At 34.5% G+C, this 21,020-nt stretch overlaps 1 protein-coding gene across 6 annotated transcripts in view; it reads right to left on the bottom strand.

The window, feature by feature from the left end:
- ZC2HC1A (zinc finger C2HC-type containing 1A) overlaps positions 1–21,020 on the bottom strand; it is a 44,403-nt gene that overhangs the window by 14,653 nt on the left and 8,730 nt on the right. For 2 of the 6 annotated variants that reach the window (XM_087961912.1, XM_087961913.1), the window contains exons 2-9: positions 19,385–19,461; positions 15,731–15,847; positions 13,045–13,186; positions 11,399–11,547; positions 7,680–7,776; positions 6,668–6,770; positions 4,446–4,556; positions 2,703–3,519 (exon numbers count right to left, since the gene is read on the bottom strand). In XM_087961912.1, the coding sequence (XP_087818038.1) occupies positions 3,348–3,519; positions 4,446–4,556; positions 6,668–6,770; positions 7,680–7,776; positions 11,399–11,547; positions 13,045–13,186; positions 15,731–15,847; positions 19,385–19,461 (968 nt within the window). In that variant the 3' untranslated portion in view covers positions 2,703–3,347. Of the gene's footprint in view, positions 1–2,702; positions 3,520–4,445; positions 4,557–6,667; positions 6,771–7,679; positions 7,777–11,398; positions 11,548–13,044; positions 13,187–15,730; positions 15,848–19,384; positions 19,462–21,020 lie in introns of those variants that run through there. The other 4 variants (XM_026691489.2, XM_026691494.2, XM_087961914.1 and 1 more) reach the window with 3 other exon arrangements.

Below are 21,020 nucleotides of genomic sequence, written 5' to 3'. Positions count from 1 at the left end.
AGTGTGGAAATGATATATTTTATAGATAACTTTACAATATAAAAATAATAGAATTTAAGAGAAAATGATATATGAGTGTATTTTTTATTAAATGAAGTGGCAATGGAAGTTATATTACATATTGGTTTAAAATGTTGAATATCCTATATGAAGTGGTGGAACAAATAGTTATTGTTAAATGAAAGAACCATAATGATAATACATATATACATATATACATATACATATACATATATATATATATTCTTAAGTTTTTATGTGGTATTACATATATATATATATATTCAGCTTTGTTCGGTATTTTCCTACATCATTATATTGTATTTTATATAGTTGTACATACGTTTCAGCAGAATCTCATCTGCCATCATCAGGCTTCTGTATTGTGTTGTTGAACACAATACAGAAGCCTGATGATGGCAGATGAGATTCTGCCAAATGTTGCTACAACTTTAAAAGCACAACTATAATGATGCGGGAAAATACCCGAACAAAGCTGAATACCATATACATACATACATACATACACACACACACAGACACACACACACACATAAAATGGAAAATATGAGAATTTATGTGACTTGTGAAGGAGGACTATGGACATGTAGCACAAAAGAATTGCAACCACTCGACACACTGTATGTAACTGAAAGATGGTTTTATGTTTTTATGTATTGTTTTGTCTGTTTGTTTAGAAAAATAAAAAAATTATATAAAAAAATAATTTAAAAAAATTAAGAAAGGAATGTTGGTTTGCTTGTTCTTTTCACATTTCTAGGATTTCTTAAAAGATGAGAAGTTTGGTCAGACCATTAGCAGATTTCTTATAACCCTTACAAGGAACCTCTGGCATTCGACATGTGAACATGTTCAAGGCCAACAGTTATTTCCTATGTTTCTACCAAGCCTGACATGGAATCCTGCTCCTCCAGTCTACTCTTGATAATTGCGTATTGGGACACACATTTATTTAATTAGTTATTTATAACCCACCTTCATTATTTTTACAAGTAACTCAAGAATGTACCTTAATACTGCTTCCTCCTCCTAATTTCCTCATAACAACCATGTGAGGCGAGTTGGGTTGAGAGAGAGTGATTGGCCCAAGGCCACCCAGCTGGCTTTCATATCTAAGGCAGGGTTAAAACTCGCCCAGAAACCATACTCCTGGTTTCTAGGCTGACACCTCACTCCCATCTTCTTCCCAGCAAAAAGTAAGTTAATATAGGAGTTACTTGATACTGCTCTTGTTTCCCATTCACTTTTTTAGTTCCTTAAACACACTTTCAGCTCATTCTAGGTGTAATATTTCCCAATACAATCCCTAAAGTCTGAGTTATTTCCACATTTCCTTGGACATCTTTATTCCTATTAGTTTTTTTATGAAGATTTATAATTATGTTTTAATATTTTTGATTTTTAGGAAATCCCACCTAATGATTTTATTTTCCAATAGCTTTTCCTACCCATAGAGAGATAAAAATTCTTTAAGATACAACAATTATATACACAATGAAAGTTTTATTAACAAAATTCTAGGTAACATAGAACAAGCATTTATACAATGCTTTTGTTCTTAAAGAACATTTAGGGGGAAAAAAGTACCTAATCAGAATAATGCTCATGTAACTAGTTAAAATTAGACTATTGCTTTGTTACGAAGACCAGATTCATTATATTAAAACATATCAAAGAGATGCAATAATAAGATGTAATAAAGCATCTGCAAGAACATGTGAAAACTTTTTTATACAACAAAGATATGGGTTCTTTGGTGAATAGGATGCATATTAAGTTACACTAACAGTTAATAAGCAAGGCAGAGCAGAATCCACAGAGACCAAGGAAGAGCTACAGTGCATTCTGAATGTTTGTAATGTAAGCTCCACCATACCAGTGTATTTTAAATGAAAAAAAAGTGCTAATCTACATTAAGATATTAAAGATTGATTTTCACTAATACACATAAAATTAGGTAACAATACAAAACTGGAATACTACACTTATGAATGCTTTTTAAACAGAATTCTAACACACATACAATTCTATGCCAATTAATCTGTTAATTCTTTTCGTTAAAAATTGCAGTTTGCTATTGGTCAATATACTGAAAAATGGGGACAAATCTTGCTCAAATGCATTTTTAATTGTCATCTGCCATAGCAAGTAAGTTTTGACTAGAGTAAAGATAGCAATAAAAATAAATCCTACATCATTCAGGTCAAAAATTGCAAATGGACTTGTTGTTTTACTTAAGTTACTAAACTTAGAAAATTAAAGATTTAGAAACAGCGATATTAAATTAAAAAAAACATTAATTCTGGGAAAGGCACAAGTAAATGTTTTCTGTGGTAAAAAAAATTGCTGTAGAAAGGAGGCTTACTAAAAAAAAAAGTAACTTAATACTACTGTAGTTTGAGTTTAATATAATTCTTTTTGTTTTAGTTTCAGAGGATTGTGTAAGAAATGATAATGGTAAACACACCCTTTAGTCAAAGTAATAGGAAGAAGAAAAATCATGATTGGGATATCATTTTTCTGAAACTAGTGTGTCATAATTATTATAAAACATTCAATGATTTTTTTTGTTGGTACATTAGACAACCAAGAGGGAAATTAATTTGGGTCATATTGGCCAAGCTTTTAAAACAGATCACAGCCCTGTTTTTTAGGAAAAGAAGTTGATCCTCAGAACATGATTAAATTATATTTGATAATTTAATTAATTTAGTAGCAACTCAAATCTTTTTGTATGAAACACATGGGAAGTTTTCCACATAGAAAAATATCTGCACAAAAACTTGTTATAGCTTTTTGGAACAAATAAGAGGGTAAAATGCCAACTAGTTAATTATAATAGTACATGTGAAACTAGTAATATCAATTTACATTAAACGTATACAAATAATAAAATTTATGACTGTCAATCAACAAAGTACCATCTAGGTTATCAACCAAATATCAATCAATATTTCCATGTATAACATATTTTCTACTGGAACACGTTCCTTAGACCAAATGATTCAGGGCAAAAACTACAAATGACTAAGAATATTAATATATGTATATTACAAAAAACCTTAGTGCTTGATTTAAAGTTTTGCTCCATTAAATATTCTCCAACAATATCTCAAGTATACCATCTTGAATGGCACAGTTTTAGGTATCTAATAATTTATATACAATGTATTTATATATCTATATATATATTATTTCACAACAAAAAATAATTGTCCAGAACATTAGTATGGTGCCTTAGAGCAAGTCCCGGTGGAAAAGTGTAGCAGAGATTTTCATATAGCCTTAGCAAGAAATATATTTCTCATTTTACATTATAGGTGTATTCACAAAATCATTCTTCGAACGCCACATTCGCAGCAGTATTTTGCAGATTCAATTGGATATTTGGTACCACATTCATAACAGAATTTTGGTAACTGTGCAAGAGAATTTCCCTCATTGCTTTTTGAACTTCCTCCATTGATAGATGAACAGTCTCCACTGTCAAATCCAGCTCTATGTCAAGCATTAAAAATTCAAAATAATAAACACAACAAAGATTAGAGGTAAAGAAATACATATTTCAATGATCTCTAAAATATTCTGAAATATTCTTTTCAGTAATAAAGAATTGATATATGGATTTTTGACCCAAGTAAACTACCTCTCCAAAAGAAACTTTTTCAGAATTCTGCTAATATGTTGACTAAATGTTTTATGCCACACATTTTCAATGGAAAACATTATACCAATGAACTTAGCTGAATTACCTACAAGCATTTATGTCTCATGAAGAAATTCACATATAACATGGAAATCAAGGACAAAAGAAAACATTACATGGAATTTTGGGGATATTAGGATCACTTACACTTTTAATATTGAGTTGCTGTGAAAATTAAGAAAGTTATGTTTAGGGAATAGCTAGTGATTATCAATGGAATATATTTGGTATATGTATATGTTGGTATACACACTGATAGACAAGTACAATAAAAAAAATATCTGGCTTAGTTTGCCACCCCTAGAACTTAAAACAGAAACACAGCTACTTCCTTGCTTTGCAAAATAAAATTGGCTGAGGGAATATCCTTACACTATAATCCCAATTGTCCTGTGAGGTATCTAGTTTGACCATTGGGAACATAAATAGTTTTAATTTCAGTAAGGCTCTGAAGTTATGGGGAGAAAAAAATAATGATTTTCCAAAATACTTGACTACTTTAAGTCAAGTTCCACATTTATGTGGATTAGATTAGATTTTTTTACTTGCACAGTGCAAGATACATTTCACTGAGAAATGGTTCAATTTCATTGATTTTTTTAAAACAAAAACCCCTGACCCTTTATGCCTTTCTCTGTATTTTCACACTTTTATCCTTTTCTTTCATCTGCCAATTACTTCATCTGAATTAAAGTCAAAAGGTACAAATATAATTTACCTGGTTGAATAAGTTTCAGTGCCAAATGCTTTTCTTTTGTTTACCATCATACCCGGACCAGTGGTTCGTGTCATATTAGTAGATGCTCCCATCCGTGGTTTCATGGCCCCCCTTAAAAGATATATTATTATTATTATTATTATTATTATTATTATTATTATTATTATTATTATTATTATTATTATTATTATTATTATTATTATTATTATTATTAAATGAATTATGCAGAATTAAAATTATTCAATATTTAGGTTTATCCTAAACTTAACAAGTATGGCAAGCCTTGATTAGATGCATCCATTTTCCTGCATTAAATTCCAGCACAGCACATTCCATAGATCTGCATAATTATTCCAGTGATCTTTTCAGTGTCTCCCAATATATAGCTGCTGTGGATATTCCAGCACAACACATTCTGTTGTCCTGTCCATTCCATTTTTTCCAGTCTTCCCTTCTTTCCCTCTTTTTACCTTCTCTCAGCTGCTAATGATGTCCCAGGATATATCCCTGTTCATCAGTTTATCATCACAATTACAAAATTTAGAGTGCCTGGCACTAATTGATAAAGTTTAGGAAACAGTCATTGTTGCTAGTATTAATGTAAGAGTTTGCTAAAGAAAATTTGCAAAGTCACCATCCACTTTTCTGGCATTGTCATTTTATGTGATTGCAATGAAATTGTGCAGTTAATGCTTTTAAAAATGCAGAATCATACTCTTTATGCTATTTAATATAAATCAAATCCTTTGCTTATCATGGGTTTGCGCTGTAGAATAGAAATATGAAGTATCAAATTATTCAAAAAACACAAAATGTTTGAGAGATTAAAAAAATATTGTGCATTAAAAGCATTAACTGTCTCACTCAACAATTTATAACAAAACAGAACGGTTGAAATTTATCCGAACTCAAATTATTTATCGTCATCTTCAAATTATTGTCTGATTATTATATAAGATCAGAATATCATTTCTTAAAATTTCCTGGTTTTGATAGCATTATCCATTTCTTATAGAGAAGCTACATGTTGCCATCTAGAGGATAAAGACAAACTATTTTGCTCTTTAATTCTTTATAATCCAGTAACACTGGATTACTATCAAATGTTTTACTTCAAAGAAAACACCTCCAGCTGGTAAAAGATTTAGGAGGATAATTAAGAAGCTAAAAATTTCTTTATTCAAAATGTTCAAAACTATAATATCACCACAGGTGAGAAAGCATTAAAAAGATACTAGAAATGTTAGCAAGCAGAACCAAGCAAAATATCAGAGCCCAAATTATTTTAAATGATGCCTGCATTTATAAATGAAATATTTGGAGCTGCAACCTGAAAAAGTTGTGAGGGGATAGATGGTGGTCTTTTCTTGCCCTGAAAAATGCTGTATCTTGTTGAAAAATTGCACAAGCCATAATACAGAATTCTACAAGCAGAAGTAAAAGGAAGTAATATAAATTTAATCACTCCTAAAGTATGCCAAAGGTACCTAAAGGCAGGTGATATATCAAATGATTGAAGCCATTAAACCTCTTAAAATCATTTCATACCACTTGTAATGAAAATCACTTGTAATTTTATATGTGTTAACACAGTCAATGGTGTTACAGAGAAATGATATCTCAGGATTATAAAGAATATTCAACAGCAAATTAATTATTCATAGTTGAAATCCATTTACAACCTTAATGAAATCATTCATGGGAACTGATACATTTATAAGACATTTTGATATAGACTGGTAAAGACTCAGAAATTAGTCTAGCTCTTAGGAAGAGAGCTTAAGAATGGAGTAAGAATAGGGTACCTTTTTAAGGCTAAGATTAAATCAAATGTTTAATTATTTGTAACCCAAAACAACTTCAAGTCATATTTGAGATATGGAAAATGCAGTTAAGACAACCACATGGTGTCATGAAGCCATATCCTGCTTTTGCTTTCAGAATTCTCATGACCACTTAAATGGCATAACTACCATTTAATGAATGACTATAAATCATTGATAGGAACACTCAACATCAAATCAAATCAAATAAAACAAAATAAATAGGAACACTCAACATCCCATTTCCTCTAATATTCTCATCAAGGAATGCAGACTAGTTGGACTTTGCTTACATTATTATCAGATTTCCATGGAAATGAGACCAGATCAAGTATAGTTCTAGAAACTTTCAGCACCTTGTCCTGTGAATCCCTTTGGCAGATTTAAGAATATACTTACCCTATTTGTGGACTTGCTTTCACTACATTTTTATGAGCTGGAGAACTCTGGATTTTGTTTCCTACTTGTCCACCTGGAGACAATATTTTATTTGCAGAGGAACCTTGTCATGAAAACATGAAAAACACTGTTTCTTTCACTGCAAGACTGACTTTTCACATGTACATATCTTTATGCACAGTCTAAGACCACAGTGCAAGGCCTAATACAAAAATTGCCAGCAGAATAACACAGATAATATAGTCATACCTCAAAAAATTGAGAACCAGGCCAAGAAAATCAAATTGATACTCAGGATAATGTTAAAAATTGATCTAACTTAATTGTAATTTAATCAAAAATATTTTCTCTAAGAATGTTTTACTGTTCTTTTTCTTTCACGTGAAGAATTACAATTTGGCAGTAGTCTTTAGAGGGATTAGATTGCCATTCCTAAGATTTCAGATCACCATAGGATCTACCCCACCCCTCCACTGAGACTCATTTATTCAGAAATAAAGGGCAATATTAAATCAGCAGGCTTAATATTTTAAATGGAATTGAAAAACAAGACCCTTGTCCTACTCTTTTATAGACTAGAAATGAGATTCCAATGCTATCTATTTTCTTCTATAGTATTAACAAATCAGGAGAAGCAATGAGAGAAAAGTAGGGAGATAAACGAGACATTAATATAGCAGTGACTACTCAACTCACTTGCTCATTGTTCTCTTAGGACACAGCACAATTACTTTCAAAATTATTTGTCTCAGTTTTTAAAAATGCATCTTGAAATTGTCATTTTAATTGTTAAGATGTGATTGCAGAGAAGAATATTTATTATGGCACATAATCACCTCAAACATATGATCAGAACTTCATTCACATTCTGCATATTACAGGTTTATTTGTATCAGCACTAACTATCCTAACTTCTACCAACTTGGGCTAAATCTGCATCAAGGTTTAAATTCCCTCTGAGCTACAAGAGAATGCCTAATTACAAAATTCCAGACAAAGAAATCACACACACATATGCACACATGTCCATTACTTGGTTGTGGTAAGCGTGATAAGGATGGCGGTGTTATTCCTGCAGAAGGTATCTTCTTTGCTGTTGGTGTCTTGTACTGAAATAACAAATATGATATCAGTTTTTCTAAGTTTCAATATCTTTCTAGTCATTATATTTATACTTTTGTCCGTCCTGTTTCATTTTCTATTTTCTTTTCTCATTAAACAAAATTTTTCCCTGTAGTTACTAATTGGAGTACGACACCTTTGTATCTTTTATTTATCCATTCAGCTCTTATTTAACTTCAATTTATGCCTTTACAATTATAACATTCAATATAACACATAACTTCCAGTCGAATTCTGCTTGGTACATTTTTAAAATACGCACTAAGTTCTTAAAGAAAAATATATATATAACAATAATAAATAAAATACTTATTCTATTCCAATTCAGCTCTATCATTAATGTTAGTTATAATCTTTGACATCTTTAACATTTCTTTTCAATAGGATATCATACTTGTAGGGACACTTATAATATTTCCATAATTTTTTCATGAATTTAGAAAGGAATGAGATAATTAAAAGTAAGATTAAGAAAACTAAGGGAAGGGAAAAATTATTGAGAAAATAAGATATGGAATAGAACACAAAGATGAATATGAAATTGAATTTGTGTCTGTATGGAGAAGTGATAACCCGGGACCATGCTATTCTCAAAAAAAGAAACTTTACTTGTATTATGTTTTGTGAAAACCCAAATAAAAATTTTATAATAAAAAATATATGATATCCATTAAGCAAGTAATTTATCAGGTTAAATAACTTTCCACAATCATGCTGATTAAGTGTTATGTTTTTAATGCCCCTTATTTAAGGCAGACTTATGCCTACCCTTTTTATGTATTGCAGTTAAAGCATGTTACTTTGTTTTTAACAAGCATGATAATGTCCAACAAAGAGGAAGATGGTATTGCAATGTAACAAGAATAAACCAGCATGATCTCTGTGTTATTTGCTGCTAAAGCACATCAACTGAACCACAGACCAATGGTCAGTGTCCAGGAGTTATATTCAACACATATAGTTATAGACTCTGACAGTTGTTCTACACTGTAGCAGCAGTTTTCCAAGATCTCAAAAAAGAGTACCAACCTTCCTTCCTCCCCTCCCTCCTAGTCTCCCAATTAACAGAATGACAAATACGATTTCTAACACTGAACAACGAGCTTTCACACTGAATCTAGATTAATTCTATGTAATAGAAGTGTAAAGTAAAATTGGTATTGGACTACATATGGAATGTATGGATTGGATTGGCTAACCTTTGTTTCTTATTTTACGTTGTTGTTTTTTTGTCTGAAGAATGGAAATGACTCTAAACTTATCGCAAGTACAGGTATTGATGCAACTGAAAATCTGTTCTGATTAAATTATGGAGTCTACTACCATAAGGATGCTGTGAAAGCCATGTACTTGGATAACAGCAAATGGGGATTTATATAAATTCATGGAAGATAAGCCAACTTCTAGGTAAATTATGTGACTAAATACTCTGGCATATTCTACATAATAAAGAGGAAAAGACTTCAAAGCAGATGGTACTTTTGGAAAACAATTTAAGACAAAGTGAATACACTTTTGTTTGCCTTTTTATTTCTTCAATGAAACAGCTAAAATACACTGCTCAAAAAAATAAAGGGAACACTTAAACAACACAATGTAACTCCAAGTCAATCACATTTCTGTGAAATCAAACTGTCCACTTAGGTAGCAACACTGACTGACAATCAATTTCACATGCTGTTGTGCAAATGGAATAGACAACAGGTGGAAAGCATAGGCAGTTAGCAAGACATCCCCAATAAAGGAGTGGTTCTGCAGGTGGTGACCACAGACCACTTCTCAGTTCCTATGCTTTCTGTCTGATAGTCTGGTCACTTTTGAATGCTGGTGGTGCTTTCACTCTAGTGGTAGCATGAAACGGAGTCTACAGCCCACACAAGTAGCTCAGGTAGTGCAGCTCATCCAGGATGGCACATCAATGTGAGCTGTGGCAAGGTTTCCTGTGTCTGTCAGCGTAGTGTCCAGAGCATGGAGGCGCTACCAGGAGACAGGCAAGTACATCAGGAGACGTGGAGGAGGTCGTAGGAGGTCAACAACCCAGCATCAGGACCACTACTTCCACCTTTGTGCAAGGAGGGACAGGAGGAGCACTGCCAGAGTCCTGCAAAATGAACTCCAGTGGGCCACAAATGTGCATGTGGCTGCTCAAACGTTCAGAAACAGACTCCATGAGGTTGGTATGAGGGCCCGATGTCCACAGGTGGGGGTTGTGCTTACAGGCCAACACCGTGCAGGACGTTTGGCATTTGCCAGAGAACACCAAGATTGGCAAATTCACCACTGGCGCCCTGTGCTCTTCACAGATGAAAGCAGGTTTACACTGAGCACGTGACAGACGTGACAGGGTCTGGAGATACCGTGGAGAACGTTCTGCTGCCTGCAACATCCTCCAGCACGACCAGTTTGGCAGTGGGTCAGTAATGGTGTGGGCTGGAATTTCTTTACGGGGCCGCACAGCCCTCCATGTGCTCGCCAGAGGTAGCCTGACTGCCATTAGGTACCGAGATGAAATCCTCAGACCCCTTGTGAGATCATATGCTGGTGTGGTTGGCCCTGGGTTCCTCCTAATGCAAGACAATGCTAAACCTCATGTGGCTGGAGTGTGTCAGCAGTTTCTCCAAGACGAAGGCATTGATGCTATGGACTGGCCCTCCCGTTCCCCAGACCTGAATCCAATTGAGCACATCTGGGACATCATGTCTCGCTCCATCCACCAATGCCACGTTGCACCACAGACTGTCCAGGAGTTGGGGGATGCTTTAGTCCAGGTGTGGGAGGAGATCCCTCAGGAGACCATCCACCACATCAGGAGCATGCCCAGGTGTTGTAGGGAGGTCATACAGGCACGTGGAGGCCACACACACTACTGAGCCTCATTTTGACTTGTTTTAAGGACATTACCACATCAGGAGCATGCCCAGGCATTGTAGGGAGGTCATACAGGCACGTGGAGGCCACACACACTACTGAGCCTCATTTTGACTTGTTTTAAGGACATTACATCAAAGCTGGATCAGCCTGTAGTGTTTTTTCCCACTTTAATTTTGAGTGTAACTCCAAATCCAGACCTTCATGGGTTGCTACATTTGATTTCCATTGATAATTTTTGTGTGATTTTGTTGTCAGCACATTCAACTATGTAATGAACAAAGTATTTAATAAGAATATTTCATTCATTCAGATCTAGGATGTCTTATTTTTGTGTTCCCTTTATTTTTTTGAGCAGTGTAGATTAAAATAATAGCCTATCTGTAATGTTCAACTTTCCATAAAGACTTATAAAAAGCAATCATTATGGGTTCTCTATTATTTACTCCTGGTTTCTTAGCGCCTTCCCAGATTTTGTCAGATTGTTGTTGTTTCTTAAATATCCAAAAGAAATAGAACAGAACAGAACAGAATTTTGGAGGTCTTCTAGTCTAACCCCGTTCAGTCAGGAAGTCCTATACCATTTCAGACAAATGGTTGTCCAATCTCTTCTTAAAAACTTCCAGTGTTGGAAAATCCACAACTTCTGGAGGCAAGTTTCAAGAACTTTCAAGTTATTATTTAATTTTAAAACATGCTTGTTTTTAAAACAGTAAAATGAAAAGAATGAAATTTATTTACCTGTGTTCGAGCAGGAAGCTTCCCTTTAACTTCACTAACCACTTTCCCTTTATTAGAAATACGTGCTGCCTGTTCTTTGCAGAAATTGATATGTCGATCAGCTGCATTTTCATTAAATCGCCTCTGGCAGTATGGACACTGAATATAATCTATATTCAACAGAAATTTATGAAATACAGATATATAACAAATGGCTATTCATAACTTCACTCACTCAATTGCCCAATACAATTTTGCTCTCATGAGACTTAGAATTAATGCCCTGATGTCATAACATTTATAACAGCTGCTATTTACACAAAAAATGTGTGTGTGTGTGTGTGTGTGTGTGTGTGTAATATTTCATAGGACTATATAAATTCTGCAGGGGAGGGGGAAATATAGTACATCTAGAATGTATGTAAATTATCAAGTTACTGGAGCACTCCATTATTTTCTCTTAATTACCCAGCTAAAAACAATGTTTTCACTATATTTCTGTTTACCTTCACAATTTTAGGTTTTTGAGTCTTATTTCAAAATTCTGAGAATAACCAGGAAACCAATCAAGTTCTCTTCGATCTAATCAACAGAACTCTTTAAAGGAACAGGTTCCAACTGCATCCCACCCGCTAAGCTGCTTCAGTTCAATGATAACAAATAGTCCATCCCCTCTATTCCATATGTGCTAACATCTTTCCATATATGTATTTTAATACAACCTGTGTCCATCTAAGTGTTTGCAAAGAAAAAAATAAAAGTTCTTGGGACTTCTGTTTCTTTGATTACAATTGCAGAAATGCCTGCAAAGTGTGATGAGAGAAAGATACCAGTATATTTTCAAACACATAGTTTTTACAACTCTAGTTTCATACAGCAATACAGGACTCCCATGTATGTATGGATGAGGGAAAAGGCATTGGCTGATGGCTGGCTTTAGCTCAGTCAGGGGAAAATAGAAAGTGTTGACCATTGTTGTTGTTTTTTTAACAGAAGTTTAAAACTGATTTAAAAAACTAGATTCAATGATATAGTCGTCTGAATTCCTTCCCTAGGACAATTAGACTGAACAAGACCTTATTTGTGGTCACACATGGGGAAGTGTGGTAAAGCAAGACAAAAGCCAAATAATTAAATCCTTCCTATTAAGTGTAGATTCCTTTCCAATTCCAGGTGTAAAAAGTTTTAGTGCAAAACCTCTGACAAATAATCAATGACAAATAATCAAGGCTGCAGTAACTTAGGACAAACACGCCTCTTTTTCTACTGATGTAAATGTGCAATTATTTCCTATATAATAATTTAGAAATGATTCAGTAACAGAGCTTTGTGTGAAGATAAAAAAAAGAATCATGGTATCAGGTCTAGGTCTGTGTCATTCATAAAAGATACTCTATATAATTAAAGTTTTGCATATAAAGAAGACAGATAAACAGAACAGACATGATGGGTAGAATCTATTTTTTTCAAATCATCCAGTATTCCTAAAGGTTTACTCTCTGAATAAAAACAAAATCAGATATAGAGGATTTCGGATATAAAGTTATCTGTCCTAACAAGCATGGTGATCATGTATGATTGATTGATAGAGCTATGTAACTGTTCAAAAATAATACTGCATGAACATATGCTAAAATGCATACATATCTCAAATTCAAATTATATACCAGGATCATAAGAAGGAGGTGGTGGTGGTGGCAATTTTCCACCTTCTTTAAGAACCTGATCTACTCCTTTGGCTGCTCTTATAGCTGCTAAGAGCTCCTGGTGCTTTCGTCGCCAGTTTGATGGTTTCTTTGGAGGTTCTGGCTAAGGAGACAACACAGACAACAGACATAGTTTTGCAATGTAAAACATTTGATTTCTCTTGTTCTCAATACAATATGCAATAACTCAAACAACACCAGCTAAATAAAAATATTGTATTATTTTTAACCAGGCTATCTGCCAAACTACACTTAGTCTTTGAGACAAGTGCTGTGATAGCACTTATGAAAGTAAAGTAGGCAAACAAAAAGTAAATTTAATATTCCAGGCAAGCTGAATTCCAAGTAAGAACAATGTCTGATTATAATCACTTCCTACTCTTCTGAATGCTTGTTGAATTGTCATTAAGGAGAGCTATTTTCTTGTTTTCAATATAGTTAGGTATTGCATTAAACTTAGAAGTAATTACTGTTATATTAACTGCTCACATAGGAATGCAGAACTAGATTAATTTAAAGTATTAGGTCTGCCCAACACCAACAAAATATATCTAGTACAGTGTAAAATTATAAAGAGAAAGTTAAGCTTCTGAGATGCAGCAATATTCAATAGAACACAATGTTATCTGCTTTTTTTGTTTTCTTTAAAAAAAAAAACCTTATCATAGACAATCAAATGCCAAAACCTTGCATTCTTCCTAGCGACATATTACCCTGCTCTAGTTTTCATTATTGGCTGCAATTCTTCAGAATTATGAACTCGTATAATAGCTTCTGTAGCAGGGGTGTCAAACTCGCGGCCCAGATACGTCACACGTTCGCCATGCCCACCCCCAGTTTAGCAAAAGGGGAAAAATTCATGTTATGTCACGTGACGATGCCAATTTGATACCCCTGTTCTATATGGTAAAATAAGTCTCCTTCTAGTCAAGCTTGACTTTTTCTGTTAAGTGAAATGAATACATCATGTGTTTTCAATTTTCTTGCAAATACTGTATAAATTATTTGCCTCTACCTTTTTCCAAAACTAACCTACAGCCCTGATATTGCTAATAATATACATTCTTATAGTATGAGGTTTGAAATCAGAATTATATTTATTTATTTTATTTATTTGATTTGTCAATCGCTTACAAGATAATAGGTATAAGTATAAATATACTTATGAATACATGAAATGGATACATAGAAGAAAAATAAACAGGAGACAGTAGGCACGTTGGTGCGCTTATACACGCCCTCTACAGACCTCTTAGGAAAGGGGTAAGGTCAATAGTAGACTAAGGTTAAAGTTTTTGGGGTTTGGGGAAGAAACCACAGAGTCAGGTAGAGTATTCCAGACATTGACCACTCTGTTGCTGAAGTCATATTTCCTGCAATCAAGTTTGGTGCTGTTAGCCTTGAGTTTGTATCTAATGCTTGCTCTTGTATTATTATGGTTGAAGCTGAAGCATTCATTGACAGGTAGGACATTGCAATGTATGATTTTATATACTATACTTAGATCGGACCGAAGGCGGTGTAGTTCTAGCTTTTCTAGGTCTAGAATTTCAAGTCTGGTGGCATAAGGTATTCTGCAACGAGTAGAGGAGTGGAGAACTCTTCTTGTGAAATATTTCTGAACTTTCTCAACTATGTTAATATCAGATACGTAATGTGGGTTCCAGACTGATGAGCTGTATTCAAGTATTGGTCTAGCAAATGTTTTGTATGCTCTAGTTAGTAGTGTGATATTATCAGAGAAAAAGCTATGTAGGTTAGGTTAACAACTTTTAATGCCTTCTTGGCTATGTAGTTACAGTGGGCTCTAGCACTTAGATCATTAGAGATGAGAACTCCAAGGTCCTTAAGAGAGTTTGGATCATCAACAAGGTTTTGACTATTCAGTTGGTATTTTACTTTCTGACTTTTTTTGCCAATACGTAAGACAGATCATTTATTTGTTGAGATTTGAAGTTGCCATTTGTTTGACCATTCTGATACATAGTCGAGGTCTTTTTGAAGGGTAGCAGTATTGTCTGTGGTGTTGAAGAGCTTTACATCATCAGCGAAGAGAACACAGTTGCTCTTAATATGATCACAGAGGTCATTTATGTAGAGCATGAAGAGAGTTGGTCCTAGAACACTGTTCTGGGGGACATCACTGTTGACAGGTACAGAATTTGATAGGACACCCCCAATTTGACCATTTGTTGTCTGTTTGACAGGAATGCTTCTATCCAGTTATGCAGGTGACCAGAGATACCATAAGATTTTAGTTTTAGTAGTAGTTTGTCGTGTACCACTGAATCAAAGGCTTTACAGAAGTCTATGTAGATTGCGTCTATTGCTTTGCCCTGATCGAGTTGTGTAGTCCATATGTTTTTGCAGTGTAAGAGTTGCAGATTACAGGATAGTTTTTTTCTGAAACCAAATTGTTTATTAGAGAGTAGGTTGTTTGTCTTGAGTTGATGATAAAGATAATGCCGAGATAAAAGAAATATTATACGAGAAGTACACTTAAAACAATTAACAGTTCTTTAATCAAAGAAAAAAATAAATCAGTACATTACTTTGAATGTTCCTAAAAGCTCATAACATATTTGCAACCAATATTACATAGGTTTTTTAAAAAATAATAACTATATTTCAGCATTTGGGTACTTACCCGTGGTTTTATAGGCTTTACTGTGGAAATATCAGTTCCTTCTGCTCTCTGTCTGCTCGAGTCAAATGTTTTTCTTTTTTTAGCAGCAGTTTTTTGGCAAATGGGAGCATGTTTTTTCTGTGAAATGAACGTTTAAAAAAGTGGAATATTTATATTTTTAAAAATTCATTATTAGCTCCCTGTCAGGAAAGAAAAGCAAAAAACTCAAGAGATAAAGCTTACAGGAAGTCCTCAACCTATGACTATAATTGAATTTTGCTTGATAAGCAATGTGGTCATTAAGCGAATCATACGATCAGACCTGATTCTACTACCATTTTTACCATGACCATTAAGCAAATCACCATAACTGTTCAGTAAATCCAGCTTTCTTGCATGGAGTTTGCTTGTGAGAAGCCAGCTTGGAAGGGGGCTGCAACAGTCATACAGTGAGCCTGTTGTCAAGTGCCCAAATCACAATCATATGACAGCAAGCGTGTTATGATCCTAATTTTAAGGACAGGTCATAAGTCACTTTTTTTCAGCACCATTGGAACTCCAAACTATGATTAAATACATGGTCCTAAGTCAAGGGCTACCTGTATATTTATTATATTAATTTACTTTATATGAGGTTCTCTCTACCCCATAGCCTGCCCCCAAGGTAGTGTGCCTCTGTTGGAGCCTCAAGACAGTTGGCACAGCCAAGTTTTCAGGCTCTTCTGGAAGAGTAGGAGTGTGGTGCAGACCCCGCCTCTGGGTAGAACCGTGATGGCGAACCTATGGCAGCGTGCATGCAGAGCCATTTCTGCTGGCATGCAAGCTGTTGCCCAGAACAGATGCACTACGCATGCGCTGCGCCTCCCGCCAGCCAGCTGATTGTCGGGTATCTACTGCACATGCGTGAGGGGTGGGGTGCAAGTTGGAGATGCATGCGTGGGGGGCACATGGGGGCACGTGCTCATGCGCAGAAGTGTGCAGTGCAAGGGGTGTCGCGTGCATGCGCAGGGGTGTCGTGCACGCATTGTATTATGGGTGGAGGCATGCACATGTGTGAGCACATTTGGCACACAACAATGAAAAGGTTAGCTATCATTGTGCTAGAAGACGATAGCCAGAGCAGAAAGCAGTTTATGCTTTTCATGTTCCATGAACCCACTATAATTGTCTATTTGCAACTTCATAATTTTTTTGCATGGCAATATTAGCAACTAGATATCCCAAAAGCTTTAATCTGGTTGCATCTTTAGCACCGTTGCTATTCCAAAATATCCCCAGCTCTTCCCCAAGAGCATGTTTAGTGCCATCTGACCCAAGGAGCCCAGCATCTGGCACTGTATCAACAATCACTCTGTCTTTGTCTATCCTTGTGGTTTTCTTGATAAAACACAGAAGTAGTTTACTCCTGTGCAGCATGAAATACCTTCACCACTGTCACTAAAAGAGATCAATAGAATAGAATAGAATAGAATACTTTATTGGCCAAGTGTGATTGTTTCCAGAACCTTCCTATGGGATAGAACCTGTACAAGCTCTTGCTTGCCATAGCTGAGATGATTTCATGCCTTGAGTGACTCTGCTAGTAGTACTTATCCTTAGACTATAATGCTCTTCACTCATTCCTTCTGAGAAGGCAGGAGGAATAAAGGCAGTTTATTCAAACTGCCTTTAGGGGAGAAGCCAAGATATATGCTAGCAGCTTTTGAAATAAACTCCTGACTTGCAACAGGCCTTACTGATTTGGGCATAACCTGATGCCTTTAAAATGTCACTCGGGGCAAGAAAATAACCCAGACCATCCCCAATAACATTACTGGAACCCTCAAATTTAACAAGGCAACCTGACATTATAAGGCTGCTGTATGATTTGAGGGGCAACTAATATATTTAGTATTTTCTGCCTTGATCAATAAACAAGCTTACTTAACTTATGACTTGCATATGAACACTTACTTGCATATGATTCAGACAGATCCTGAAAACCCAACATTTATTTATTTTTTAATCAGTTCTGTACCCAGGAATTAGGCTGGGTAATTAAAAATAATGAAAATCTTGGTGCTATAAAAAGATGGGCAAAACATAAGGACTCAAATGTCAAAATTACTCTATATGTGAGTATGAGTGGAAAATCCAGATGTTCCACTTGATTGAGTTGCCACCTCCCTCTTCTACACACCTGGCCAGGGTCAACACTATTAAGAACACTATCTTCAAAGTCAAGTTCCTGATAGGAATTCAACAAATGGCATCAAGAAGAGCTTCTACAAAGGTCTGTAATGGTAACATAAATCACAAATATGGAAATGATGAATCATAGAAGGAGAAAGAAGAAACAAACCTTTAAGGAAACATTTCAGTGAAATGAAAGTTCCATTGTCTGGAAAAACAGAGACCTACCAAGATATTTGCTTGTGGATTTTGGTATCTGAGAATTTATCAGTTATCACCATGAGGATGGTGGGTTAATTTTAAACAATTTTAAACAATACTATAGAGATTATTTTAATGGAAACAATATTGAACTATGTATCAATATGGACTTGAACTGAGTTTCTATGTATTTTGAATAAACCTTTCCTTCATGCTGTCATGGTGTTTACTTTTGTACCTGCTCTTATGGGAACATGAAAAAGGAGAGGGAAGAACATCAAAAAAGAACATTCTTTTTGGGTCTTCTGAAAGGGTGATTATGCCTTATATAATACCATATTTCAAGGCCAAAAAACTGACCAAGTAAATGGAGAAAAAAGCATTATCTTGCTTAGGCCTTCAAATTACTCCAAAGAAGAACTGGTAGAAAATACCAGGGCGTCTACCAAAATAGACAATCAGACAAGACTTGGCACTTTTCCCACAAATAAGCTTCCACCCATCCCCCACTTTAGAGATTCCCTGATGTTATGGCTGGAACAATAAAGACTGTCTTGTAGTCTGTAGTTGGGGAAAGGACTCAATTATTTGAGATGTTCCCTACACTTTTGCAATATCATGTATGGAGTAGCCCTTGTGAAAAAAAAAAGCACAAAGAAGGAATTGAAATAACTTTGCTCAACAAGCTCAGTTTCTATCTCCTGGAGACTTCTCTACAGGCTGAAGTGAACAAGCAGTCTTCCTGTTGCTGAGGGAACACTGCAAAGCATAAATTGGCAGCTCAGAGGCTTTTGTATTATTGGGCCTCCTGACAAGGTCAGAGGTAACTAGTTGCTTAACCAGCCATCCTACTTATCTATACCTAACAGGAAAAAGGAGGGAGAGAACTTCTGCAGCTTCTTCAAAAAATGGTCTGAAAGCTGGCAGGAAAAAAAGCTGTTCTCTAAAAAGCAGAGAAAAAGATGAAGGGATCATGTTCTCCTTTTACAAAATAGCATATAATTGTTCCATTAAAAAGTTCCATCATAGCAATAGCAATAAACTTATATACTGCCCCATAGTGCTTTGCAGCATCCCTGAGTGGTTTACAAATGTCAGTATATTGCTCCCAACAATCTGGTTCCTCATTTTACTGACCTCGGAAAAATGGAAGGCTGAGTCATCCTTGAGCTCCAATCAAACTCCAGGCTGTGGGCAGAGTTTGCCTGCAATACAGCATTCTAACCACTGCACCACCAGGACTCCTATCATTTCTCACCTTGATTTAAATAAATTCATCGGACATTATACTCATATACTTACTAATGCAGGTGGAAAAAAAGTCCTTCCACAAATCCGACATGGTAATAATTCTTCAGACTGTTGTGCATTTTTATAATCTGAAAAAGAAAGATACACACAATTGTTGGGGCAATAGGAATCCTCTTTAACATTTCTTAGCCAACAACAATATGTTGGTCTACTTAAAATGGACTGATATTGAACCTAACCTAAACTATAATTATAATTGTGGACTTGTAGATTTAATTCAGAAAATGCTCTTTAAAGATGGAAATATTCTGCATTTCTCATTTGGAAGCATAACATTTTTTTCCAAGCTTTGTCTACAGTACTGATAAATTTATAGTCCTTGGAAAGATTCCCTGATAGATCAATAATAAAAAAAATTAGACCAATGTATAAATAATTTGAAAGACTTGGATAGTGAAATCAAGGAATTCAAAAATACAGGAATCTGGAAAGACACACTTTTTATTGTTTTGTATTCTGCATACAATATTTCCCATTAAACATTAAAAAAACAATACCATGCATTTTCTTTTTCAAAAAAGTTAGTGCTTATTTAATTTAGGATAAAGTAAATAATACTCCACATATTTTTTTTTATTTGAAAGAAAACATAGTACAGCATTCAGAATGTTTTGATCATTTTAAAGAAACTGGGCAAGAAAATGAATTATTCTGGAAGCACAAAGGACTGAAGTCTTTTTTGGTCATACTGCAAACAGATATAATAAATGAATTAGTATTTATGTATTATATAACAGACTAAACAAAGGATGAGAAAGTAACTCATGTTATTCTCCATTCACATATAATTTTTGGATTCTATATTGGGATTATCTGGAAAATCCATAAAAAGAAAATAGAAAAGAAAAACCACAATTTCCTAGCAATATGTTAATATCAATATCCAAACTTTCCTGAGGGAGATTTAAAATGTTTCATTATCAAATGTAATTTTTCTATTAAGCTTATTTGACTAGAAAACAAAGCTTCACAGGCAACATAAAGAAGCTGTGAGTCACAGCTGATTTCCAGAGGAATTTCAGTGCCATTATTTCCCCAAAAAGAATGTGGAACTGGGCAGATACTACTCAGTTCTGCCCAGGTCTACTACATTCCTAAAGAAAATAATTATTTAATAAAGAACTCATACAGTTATTGCTCATATTCAGGGGATTTTGAGTAAATGCTTTTTATCTTAAGATTTTCAAAATAATGTTAAGAAAATAACTGTTTATAAACTTATATTTTACAATTTATGCAAATAAAAATCACTATTGTTTTAAGAAACTAATTGCTTCTAATGATTTTCAACCAACCTAGGGGTATCTATTATGTTCTTTTGGCATAATGGTAACAGATAGTACTACATAATATTCATGTGATTAAACAACTATAATACTGTATTTGCTTTCAACAATCTTATCTCTGAACTACTACTACTCTTGGTATATTTCAACTGACTTCAGTTTTATTTTCCAAAAGCAAATAATCTATTAGGAAGCTAAATATTTCCTTAGTTTTTCAATAATGTAATACAAAGAATGAAATCATGAATGGTTTTATATGCACAATCTTTCTATGTAGAGTGATCTATGTGCATAAATATAAAAGAATTACATTACATGCATGTAACCACACATATTTTTCA

Source organism: Notechis scutatus, chromosome 3 (assembly GCF_049901735.1).
Source record: "Notechis scutatus isolate UNSWTSFEM ecotype Mainland chromosome 3, rNotScu1.2, whole genome shotgun sequence".
Classification (NCBI taxonomy): Eukaryota; Metazoa; Chordata; class Lepidosauria; order Squamata; family Elapidae; genus Notechis; species Notechis scutatus.
The sequence above is the reverse complement of the archived record's forward strand: the minus strand, read 5'-3'. Positions and strand labels throughout refer to the sequence as shown.